General features: G+C 37.0%; 1 protein-coding gene across 3 annotated transcripts in view; it reads right to left on the reverse strand.

Annotated features, from left to right (window-relative positions):
* Positions 1–12,561, reverse strand: part of SETD2 (SET domain containing 2, histone lysine methyltransferase) — a 116,688-nt gene that overhangs the window by 9,303 nt on the left and 94,824 nt on the right. For all 3 annotated transcript variants that reach the window (XM_061196663.1, XM_061196661.1, XM_061196662.1), the window contains 2 exons: positions 5,784–5,918; positions 3,075–3,214 (listed from right to left, as the gene is read on the reverse strand). In XM_061196663.1, the coding sequence (XP_061052646.1) occupies positions 3,075–3,214; positions 5,784–5,918 (275 nt within the window). The remainder of the gene's footprint in view (positions 1–3,074; positions 3,215–5,783; positions 5,919–12,561) is intronic.

Genomic DNA, 12,561 nt, shown 5'->3' on the forward strand with positions numbered 1-12,561 from the left:
AAGTCTAAGGAAAGTACATGGAGTAGGTGCCTGCCTATGCCACCCCTCTGCAGGTGATCAATCATGACTGTACCTAGCATGTACCCGGAGCAAAATAAAATAAATCACAACACCCTCCTCACAATCCTTGATCATGTGAGAAAACTGTTTCTTGCCTTAGGAGTCTTCTTGTTTGTAGTTTTGCCCCTCTGGCTTGATGACTTACAGCATGGAAAAGATGTACAGGTTAAAAACTTGTGCCCTCTGCTAAAAATATTTTCAGCTGGCTACAAAAAAAGAGCTCAACCATGTTAACTCTTTGCATGTTTTTTTTTTGGCCACGCCGCGTAGCTCTTGGGGAAATTAGTTCCCGACCAGGGAATTCCCTCATTGCATGTTTATGGCTGTTTTGAAAGTTAGCAGGCAAAGGTGGTTTTGTTTTTGTTTTTGTTTTTTTTAAAGCTAGATCTGTGAAGTAACATGTGGAAGTAAGGAAATTCTATTCAGGAGTCAGAAGTCAGCTGTCACAGGAAATGCTCTAAGGGGAATCACTTAAAACGTCAAAAGCCTCCAAGAAGCTAGCGACGTATCTGACAGGTCTATCCTGCCATTACAGTCTTGTGCTTTCCTACCACAGCAATCTTTAGTTAGCAACATTAAAGGCATTTGATGTAAATCAGTTTTGCAGATGATTATGAAAATAGGTTTATCTCTGACCGATAGAACTAATTATAAAATGGGCTCAAGATTTCTATTGTAATCAAAGAACCACAAGCAGCTGTGGGTTTTATTATGGGAATTAAACAGAGCAGGAGGTATTATGCTCTTAGGTGCTAGTTAAGGAAAACCTAGAAAAAAAGATGGAAAAATTACACACATAAATAAGAAATACAATTTTTTTTTTTTTGAAAAGTGATAGTCCATTAAAAAGCTTGCTTTGGTATTGAAAAAACAAAGTTCTGGTAAAATTTGCAGACACTGGTTTTTAAAGTCACAACACTTTCAGTCAGCAACATAACAAGGGCTTGTTTTTTTGTTTTTTTTGGCTGCACTGGATCTTCATTGCTGCGCGCGGGCTTTCTCTAGTTGCGGCAAGCGGGCTTCTCATTGCAGTGGCTTCTCTTGTTGTGGAGCACAGGCTCTAGGCATGCAGGATTCAGTAGTTGCAGCACACGGGCTCAGTAGTTGCGGCACGCGGGCCCTAGAGCTCGCAGGCCTCAGTAGTTGTGGCGTGTGGGCTCATTAGTTGTGGCGTGCGGGCTCTAGAGTGCAGGCTCAGTAGTTGTGGCACACGGGCTTAGTTGCTCTGCGGCATGTGGGATCTTCCCGGACCAGGGATTAAACCCGTGTCCCCTGCACTGGCAGGGGGATTCTTAACCACTGTGCCACCAGGGAAGTCCCAAGGGCTTGTTTTATAAAGGTATTTTTATGGGAGTAATGAAGACCTTTCTAAGTAGAATACGTAAAGGGAAAATATTTGACTGCATGAAATTTTTAACTTCTTCATGTCACAAGACATTACAAACAAAAACATTTGCAATATTCTTGATAAAGAGATTAACAATGCTGAGAGAAAATGGGTAGATGCCCCAAACAAGCAATTCACAAAAGATACAAATAGCCAATAATCTAATGAAGACGTTCCATCTCAAAAATAAAAGAATTGAAAATAAAAATAAGATTTCTCATCTACTATTTTACATGAGTTAAAGAACCTACATGAAGAAAAAGGCACTTTTGTGTACCTTTTGTGGGAGTCTAAATTGGTACGATTTTTTTTTTAATGGTAAGCTGACAATACTTATCAACTTAAAATGTGTATCTCTTTTGATCAAATATTTTGCCTCTAAGAATCTGCCTGAAGAAGGCAGTAAGATTAGTATTAGTGTCTGTAAGGATGTCCCGGTTTAGAGTTATATATAAAATAGTGAAAATCCATCAGTCAAGGTGGGTTAAACAAAATTTGGTATAGCCATACAGAAGAGCAGGGGTTAGGCAAACTTCTTCTATAAAGGATCAGAGAGTAAATACCCTTGACCTTGTGGACCAAATGATCTCTGTCACAACTAGTCTACTGTCATTGGAGTATGAAAGTAGCCATCAACAATTCCTAAATAAATGGGTGTGGCTGTGTTCCAAAAAAACTTTATTTACCAAAACAAGTAGCCCATGCACATAGTTTGCTGAGCCCTGCAACAAATAAGCAAGTATTAAAAATAATGTAATTTTTCATTAATTGATACAGAAAGTTCTATAAATAGATTGGTAAACAAAGCAGATGACAAAACATGCACCCCAATAACTCACATTATATACCAATGAATACATACATACACACACAGAAAACACATATATTCACATAAAGCTATCTGCCTAAAATATATTTTTTTAATTCTAAGAAAAAGATAAATCAGGTTTTTTATATAAATTACAGGAGTCATCAAACTATGGCTCACGAACCAAATAAAGTTTTATTGGAACAGAGACATACCCATTTATTTACGTATTGTCTATGGCTGCTTACACAACAACAGAAGAACTGAACAGTTGTGACAAAGAATGTTTGGCAAGCAAAGCCTAAAATATTTATTATCTGGCCTTTTACAGAAAAGGTTTGCCCATGACCCCTGATTATCTACAATGTTAGATGAAGTCATTACCATTTTCTAAAAAAATTCCTTAGTTTCCCTGGTGGCACAGTGGTTGGGACTCCACGCTCCCAACGCAGGGGGCCCCAGTTCAATCCCTGGTTAGGGAACCAGATCCCACATGCTGCAACTAAGAGTTCACATGCCTCAACTAAGGAGCCCGCCTGCTGCAACTAAGACCTGGCGCAACCAAATAAATAAATACAATAAAATAAATTCCTTAGTTTTCTCCAAGAGTCTTGCAGATTAAAAACACCAGAACATACCTAAAAAGGACCAAAGTCTAACATATGTCATAACATTTATGATGGGATTCTGGAAAACCAGCAGCCCTCAGGCACGGTTAACAGCTAATAAAGAGTCTATAACCATAAAACTCCCCTTACAGTGGCAGCTTCTTTGACCAACTGAAAGCTGATTTGGGGATGCTCAGACAGCTCTTCTTACCTTGTGATCACATGGTAGTAGTAAATCTTCCCTTCTGGGTCTCGGGCTGTCTTCCAGTTGGGAGGTAAGACAATGGTTTTTGGTTTGGGAGGAGATGGGGGTGGTAAATCCAGGAGATTATTTGTCACAACCATTTCAGGCTAAAAAGACACACAAGTTCTTGATCAGTGACATTTCTTTTAATCTGGCTGAAAAGGACAAAAATAGTCTACTTAAGCAGTATGTAAAAACACACATCTACCTCTTCTTTTAAAAAAAGATAAAAAGTAAAGGTACAATCTGGGAAATGATCAGATAGTGTATACGAACAGCTTTAGGGATCTATCAGAAAATTCACAGCAGGCTCCGAGTTCACCATCCAATACACCATATTTTAAAATATTCAGCAGCTCATTATCTAGAACAATATTTTTCAACCTTAAAAAAAACCAACGCTAAATGGCATATAACCAACTCCAAGATACCAATTAGCTGAATGGGCTTTAGATAGAAGCAAATATGATAGAATGTTAACATTTATCCATTATATATATATATATATTTTTTAATATTTATTTATTTATTTATTTATTTTTGGCTGTGTTGGGTCTTTGTTGCTGCACGCGGGCTTTCTCTAGTTGCGGTGAGCGGGGGCTACTCTTTGTTGCGGTACGCGGGCTTCTCATTGTGGTGGCTTCTCTTCGTGTGGAGCGCGGGCTCTAGGCATGCGGGCTCAGTAGTTGTGGCGCGTGGGCCCAGTAGTTGTGGCTCGCGGGCTCTAGAGCGCAGGCTCAGTAGTTGTGGCGCACGGGCTTAGTTGCTCCGCGGCATGTGGGATCTTCCCGGACCAGGGCTCGAACCCGTGTCCCCTGCATTGGCAGGCAGATTCACAACCACTGCGCCACCAGGGAAGTCCCCATTATATATTTTTTGTATGTTTGAAACCTCATATTTATATTTAAAAAATATAGAAATGGGTGAACAGCTTTTTGTTTTTAGTTTAATTGAAAAAATTTTTTCAAATAGCTTTTAAAAATTTAATGCCACATTTTGAAAAACATAAAAACTTCATAATCACTGTTATAAACTGAATTGTGCTTCCCCCAAATTCATATGAAGCCCTAACCCCCAATGTGATTGTATTTGAAGACAGCACCTTTAAATAGGTAATTAAGGTTAAATGAGGTCACAAGAGTGCGGCCCTAACGCAACAGGACTGGTGTCCTTATAAGAAGTGGAAGAGGCATCAGGGAATGGGTGCAGAGAAAAGACCAGGTGAGGGCACAGTGAGAAAGCAGCCATCTGCAAAACAGGAGCAGCCTCAGGAGACAGCAAACCAGCTGACACCTTGATTTTAGACCTGCAGGCTCCGAGACTATGAAAAAATGAATTTGTTAGTTAAGCTACGTAGTCTGTGGTATTTTGTTAAAGCAGCTCTAGTAAATTGATAATATAATCACGATAAGGATATATACCCTTAATTGTTCATTCTATGTAAGCCAGTTAATAAAGAAAAAAATTTCCAACTTTACCTTTGCTTGAGCAGTTAAAGAGGAACCTGAGATCCCAGGCTCAGATAAAACATTGCCACTTTTAAGCAAACCTAAGTCTCCGAGCATGGCTGCTTTGTGAATACCCCCCAAGCCTTACTTCACAGAGCTGCGTTTTGTTGGCCCCACTTAAGTTCCACTTCCTCCATTCCTGTAGTCCTCTATCTAGCCTATAAGGTGATCTCTTTTCCCTATGCTTTCGTGTCACTTAAGAATATTCCAAATTATTCAATATCTACTAGATTACCAATCCTTCTCCAATTTGGGAATAATTTTTTCCCCTCCTCAAACTCTATCTGCATATTTCATGACACTAAACGTTGACTACTTTTAGTATTATTCATTGTGATCCTCATCTCTCTTACTGGAATGTCAGCTTTTAAGCACAGGAATGGAATCTTACGTTTGTTTTCAAAATGCCTAGAAGGACCCAATTCATAGCAAGCCCTCAAATACCTGCCATACACACTGTCTTATTTCTAAGTGTTTCACATGTAGTCTTTTTACTCCATCTCCACCAACTGCCCTACTTATCGAAAGCCACCATCACTCACCAGAATGCAACAAGAGCCTTCTCTGGAATTGTCAGTATTCTAAACTGCTAATTTGGTCATGTTTAGTTTCTCAACTGCTTCTAGCGCCAGCTCCTATTTCCCATTTCATCTAAAAACAGCATTTCATCAAGATTTCATCATATCCTTCTACATATGTTGCAGAATACCAAAAGCTTCTTTCAATATATATTGTACAACATGTAAAGTGAACTACATCATTCAATTTTGTATCTCTAGTCCTCAGTACAGTATCATAGTCTAGTTCTCCATAAATAATGATGGAGCTAGTCTAGAAAACTATTACTTCAGAAATTCATAGCAAAGTATAAGAATACAAGATCAATCAGTTTAAATTACAAATAAAAAGGATCCTAAGGGCAAAGTACATATAAATTAACATAGCTGTAAGTTCCACAGAATTTTTTTTAATTGACAAAACTGTCGAGTAGTGCTCCCTCAGGGTACACAGGCACTTGAGTGAAACTGGCGACTACAAAAATTTTTATAAAAAACAAACAAACAAAAAAGGAGTAAAAAAACCCCCTAACTAAACCAAACAAAAAGTAATCTTTCTAAAGATAAGGCAGGTAGCCAAGGAGAGTTTTAGCAACCAAAATATTTCTTACTGGCTGTAAGGGCTGAGGCTGCCCTGGTGCAACTATTGTAGTCACGGCTGTGGCTGGCTGTACCACCACTCCTTGTGGGTGAGCTGTGAAAATCTGTTGTCCCTGGATGTACTGAAGACTTGGCTGGGCATAACTCTAAAAGATAAAATGAAGAAATTCACAATTTATAGTTTTCTAGCTCTTAATAAGCAGTATCTGACTTCGAAGTTGACAAATCTTATTGGAAGATACATCCATTAATTTTTTTTTAACTTTCAATGTGAATATTTTACTACAAATGTGTAAAACAATCTTTTACTTCAAACTCTTTTTTTCTTTTTTGAATAATTCCCTAGTCATTTACTTACTTTGATTTTACTTTATCATAAAAAGTTAGAAAACTTTTTTGAGGCGGAGGCGGGGATGGGGGTGGGGTGGAGTACTCATGAAACCTGTCCAATTGTTTGGCTTCAATGAGACTTGAATAACAACTGAAGTGCTACTCCTAGGATATCTGAGAAAGAGCTCCACACAATGCTCTTTACAGAGAGCATTTTAACTACCAACTCCTAATAACTAACAGCTTGTTTTGACCAGAAAAGGTCAAAAGGAGTGATCCACAGTAGAGGAAGTTGAAGGTGATCAAATTTTAAACTAGTTTTCTAGCTTTTTGTAGGCTTCTATAAGAAAGACAGCAGAATTCAATGTATCTAAAATCCTTATGACACACTGATTTATATATATAGTGCTTTATCAAGCAGAAAAGCCCTTTTGCATATATTATCTCACTCAATCCTGACCACCATCAGAGGTGGGTGTATCTCCCACACCTGGAGTTATATAACAAATAAGTACCATGGCTAGCTAGGACTTAAACCTACTCTGAAATTACGATAGAAAAACTGTTTAAAGAAGTGACAAGAAGCCCTGAAAACAACCTTGTTTTGTTAAAAGGTGATGACTACCAAGGAGCTGAACAGATACGTATTTAAGGACAGATTTTGACCCTATAAACTGAGATTCTATCAGGTAAAATGATTCAGAAGTATTAACTGATAAGTACTCAAAATACAAAATATAATCAAAATATAATTATTCCAAATGATACCAGTAAAGACCCAAGGAGTCTGAATAGGTAAATATAGCTGCCCAGCAGATTTCTGGATGAATAATTACTGAGAAGACACATAGAAAGAGGAAGAATACAATACATGATTCAGTATTGCAAACAGCTTAATCTACACATATCATAAACCAGATTCAATGCTAACTGCCAAAGCAGAACTGTCAGAATAGTATCACGAAGCTGAGAGAAAAATGTATACCTTAGAAATATTTTCATCTCTAGGTTTTTGGATACAAGATGGGAAATATGTGCAACATCAAAAATTTTGTAGAAATTTATCTCCTCACCTAACTCCTGTCCCAAAGCCTGAAATTTGATTAAATCCAGAACACTTTTCAACACTGACATATAACCAGACAATACTGAAACAGAAGTCAGTACCAAAGAAGTATTAGCAACAAAGATGACCAAATACTGCTTAACAAATTAAAAAGCATACTCTAAAGATAAAATATAAATAATTCTTAAAGTTCTACTTTAACTTTGATAAAATAAACCATAAAACAAAACATATCTAACCGGACTCTATTCTATGATCACCAATTTATCTGGAAAGTTAAGTTTCCAAGGAAGTTTCTAAGGCCAACGCCCAGAAGGAAGCATCCTGAAGAGGCAAGTTACTGTGCATGTAGGAGGTCAACACATATGTGCTGGTAACCCTGATTCTGAGTAGAAACAGTTTCTGGGAGGCTGAAGAGGACAGATGGATAAACTGGAATTTTCCCAACCCACTAAGCCAAACACCAGATACTGTAACGAATCCCAAATTTAATTTCTTTCTGACCCACTCTCCTAATCTAATCGATTGGCAAATTCTGTTGGCTCTGCATTTTTTATATATGTATGTACATGTGTATGTGTATCTGTATGTATGAGTTTATATATATGTGTGTGTGTATGTATATATATATATAAATACATAAAAATAAAATCTGATCATTTCTTACATCTCTCCTTCTACTATTCCAGTATAAGTGGCCATATTCTCTAGCCTAGATTATTCAACAGTCTTTTAACTGATCTCCCTACTTCTGCCCTTGACTCCCACAATCTCTTCACCCAGAGCAACCAGAGTGATTCTCTTAAAATACGTCAAATCATGCCAGTCTGCTGTAACTGCTCCAGTGGATTTTCACATTATTCACACTAACAGCCCAAATCCTCACAAAGCCCTGACCATCTTGTTCCTACCCAAGGCCTTGACCTCATTTCCTACTACAGGTATACCTCAGAGATATTGTGGGTTCAGTTTCAGAACATGCAATAAAGTGAATATTGCAATAAAAAGTGAATCACATGAATATTTTGGTTTCCCAGCACATATAAAAGTTATGCTTCACTATACCGTACTCTATTAAGTGTGCAGTAACATTAGGTCTAAAAAACAATGTACATACCTTAATTTAAAAATGCTTTACTGCTTAAAAATGCTGACCATCCTCTGAGCCTTCAGAGAGTCATGATCTGTCTGCTGGTGGAGGGTCTGGCCTCGATGTTGATGGCTGCTGACTGGGTGGCTGTGGCAATTTCTTAAAATAAGACAATGAAGCTTTTGCCACATTGACTGACTCTTCCTTTCACCATTTCTCTAGAGTATGTGATGCTATTTGATACCATTTTACCCACAGTAGAACTGCTTTCAAAATTGGAGTCAATCTTCTTAAACTTGCCTCTGCTTTATCAACTAAATATATGTAATATTCTAAATCCTCTGATATCATTTCAACAATCTTCACAGCCTCCTTACCAGGAGTAGATTCCATCTCAAGAAACTACTTTCTTTTTTGCTCATCTGTAAGAAGTAACTCTTCATCCATTCAAGTTTTATCATGAGACTGCAGCAGTTCAGTCACATCTTCAGGCTCTGCTTCTAATTTTAGTTCACTTGCTATTTCTACCACATCTGCAATTACTTCCACCACTGAAGTCTTCAACCCCTCCAAGTTATCAATTAGAGTTGGAATCAACTATATCTTCTGGATAACTTGCTGCAGTTTCTACATGAGCACTTGCTGCTTCCCCTTGCACTTTAATGTTGCAGAGATGGCTTCTCTCCTCCAACCTCATGAACCAACCTCTGCTAAGCTTCAAACTTTTCTTCTGCAGCTTCCTCCCCCATCTCAGCCTTCATAGAACTGAAGAGAGTTAGGGAACTGGTTCTGGATTAGGCTTTGGCTTAAGGGAATGTTGTGGCTGGTATGATCTTCTATCCAGACCACTAAAACTTTCTTCATATATATCAGCAATAAGGCTGATAAGACTATTTTGCTTTCTTATCAATTTCCTTCAAGAACTTTTCCTTTGCATTCACAATTTGGCTAACTGGCACAAGAGGCCTAGCTTTTGGCCTATCTCAGCTTTCAACCTGCTTTCCTCACTAAATATCATCATTTCTAGGTTTTGATTTAAAGTGAGAGATGTACGACTCTTCCTTTCACTTGATATTTAGAGGCCATCGTAGGGTTATTAATTGGCCTAATTTTAATATTATTTTGTCTCAGGGAGTAGGGAAGCCCAAGGAGAGGGAGAGAGATCGGAAAATGGCCAGTCGGCGGAGCAGGCAGAACACAACATTTACCGATTAAGCTCGCTGGCTTATACGGGCTCAGTTCATGACATCCCAAAACAATTACAATAGCAATGTCAAAGATCACTGATCACAGCTCACCGTAACAAATATAATAATAATGAAAAAGTCTGAAATAGTGCAAAAATTATCAATTTGTGACACAGAGACATGAAGTAAGCAAATGCTGTTGGAAAAATGGTGCCAACAGACTTAATTTGACACAGGGTTGCCACAAACCTTCAATGTGTAAAAAATGCAGTATCTGCAAAGCACAATAAAATGAGGTGTGCCTGTACTGTCACCTTAACTCATTTAGAAAAGGAAGGGCTTCACAGTTATATCACACATTTTGAATGACAAACATTTCATATCCTGATTTTGAAAAAAAAAATTTAAAAGCTAGATCAAAATACTAATTTTGAGAACAACTGTCAACAGGATGAAACATGTTATCTTCAGAGTGATCAAGAGGTTAAACACCCAAATCTACAATAGAAAAATGCTAATATTTTGGAGGGTAAAATTTCTTTGACCCTCAGTGAAACTACGTTCATGAAGAATTTATCTGACAAGATCACAGTTGTGTAAGGCTTATCATGGAGACACTCTAAAGGATTCAATTAATGTGTAGTAAAGCTGTGGTTTCTTTAGCATGAAAAGTCTGCCTACAAATGTTGGTTGTGAGATAAGTTCTAAACTGAAATGGCATTACCCAGCTTGATCATTCCCTGTATTTACTAGATATGGCTCCAGACAAATTTTATGTTTCTAAAATGCAAAGATATATTTAAAGGATAACAATTTATCAACAGGAAGGAATGTTACACATACTGAAAATAATTCCCAAAGGAAATGCGAAAAACATCTTAACAATATCACTGCAAAACAAAAAAAGAAACCACAAAAAACAAACAAAAACCAAAAACACCCAAAATTGCAACATTCATTTGGAGATATAGTGTTTGAAACTCAAACTGTCAAAAAGTAGAGGGAAAATAAACATTTTCCAGAGTTCTGTAGTACCTACCCAAACCAGCTGACAATCATACGCCAAAGCCAAAACAATTAACAGCAATAAAAAGGGGAAACTGGTTTGCAGTCCCACTGAAATAATACAAAAGATGTACACATTTGTGAGATATATCCAAATAGCATGTGCCTGTGAAATTTATCCATTTGCTGGAAGAAAGTCTGTTGGAGATTGGCTCTACCTACAAGGGACTTGAAATTACACAAAAGCTAATTTCTCAAACATAAATCCAGTCTAGAAATATCTTTAAAATGTGACTTCTAATGGGAATTTTAAGAGAGGGTCCAATATGTTATAGAGGGGAAAACATAATTGTTCTGCTCCCACTTCTAAAGGGAAAAAAACAGCTATTACTTTATATCTGAGTCACTTCACTTATGTGAACAATTTATAGTCTAAGCACTCAATTTTTTGAGATGTAATTTAGTGTAACTTTTTAAGAATAGGTCACTCTAATGTCACAAGACCACTATAAAGCACATGGCCTCAGTTAAAACTGAGCTTTTATGTCTAATAAGCAGCTGTGGCAAAAAATTAAAGTCACCTTCTGATAACACATCTGCTCCAAATTTCAAAGATACTGCATATGTACACACACTCACAAATTTATATTATACGATATCACATACTACTTCACTGTCAAGGTTATTATACCTTATTATAGGTTATTATACCTCAGCTCATGTTGGTATGGTTGATATTTGATTTGAACAACACAGGCCTCAACATAGACCAGATATATGAGCCAGACACCAGATAGATGACCTTGATCAGCTGTAATTCACAGCCCACTAATGTCAATACTCTCAGTATTAAGGTAACTAAGAACTATAATTAAACCTTCAAGGTATATGGTGCTTTAAATTTATCATTACTAATATCCATTATCTCATACAAACCTCAACCACTCTGAGGCATTCTGCTCATTTAATAAATGAGAAAACTAAAACTGAAGAATCTAAGTGCCTGTCTCCAGGACACACAGTAAGTGACAGACTAGGACTTAAAATACACACGCTAACAACATGCTCTATGCTTCTCATTACCCAGAGTTGAACATCATCTCTGATCAACTAATCTCATAAAGAAGGGAAGGATAGTCTGAACCATCTTAGTCCATTTATCAACTACTCTAGCACACGAAAAGCAGATTAGGGAGTCAATGAATGACTCCTTGGTAGGAACAGACTGAAAACTGGAAATAAAATTGTAATACTTGAGTCTTAAGGCTATGACTAAACCCTAGAGAAATCTTTTACTCACTGGGATGGAAAAAATAAATTCTATTTTAGAAGAACAACCATAAGATCACTGAGGTCTCTACTAAAGAGCCTTTAATTCTGTAGGAGGCAGAATTATGCATAACAAACACCACCACCAACAACAATAAAAAGCTACCAAGAAAATTGACAGCCAATAACCAATAATGCCCATTTTCTTACCTGCTGTATTTAGCCCTATAACATTAATTTTAAGCCAAACATGAAAGGAAAAACACACACACAAAAAACTAAGTATAAGAATGTTCAGTGCAGTATTATTTATAATTATGAAAAAGAACTTTCAATTTAAACAACTACCTCAGGAAAATGGATAAACAGCGACCTTATAAGCAAATGTGGTATTATATAGACGTTAAAATGTGTATGTGTATGTATGCATATATATATATACACACACACATAAAAATACAGAGTAATTTAGAAAAATGGTTAAGAATCATGTTACACAGAAAAACATGGGATAAAAAAACTTCCAAGTCTTCAAAATTACAAATTCATAAAATATATAAACATGTGGTTAAAGAGATCATAAAAAGTGAAGGCAGTTAATACAGTTAAGGTTTTCAGAATTAAAGCAGGACACTGTCACGGCCTTTTGAACAAATTTTGATACAGCTTCATAACAAAAATACGAACAGAAGTAAAAATTACTTCTGTTACTTCAATACTAAGTAATGTCTACAGGAAACATCTCTGGGAGTCTCTGCCGTCCACAATAATTCACCTTTAAGGGGTGACGAGGAATGATGGGAGAGACATAGGAATGTGGTGAAGACGATGCCTTAAAGAGT

This window comes from Eubalaena glacialis, chromosome 7 (assembly GCF_028564815.1).
Source record: "Eubalaena glacialis isolate mEubGla1 chromosome 7, mEubGla1.1.hap2.+ XY, whole genome shotgun sequence".
Lineage (NCBI taxonomy): Eukaryota > Metazoa > Chordata > Mammalia > Artiodactyla > Balaenidae > Eubalaena > Eubalaena glacialis.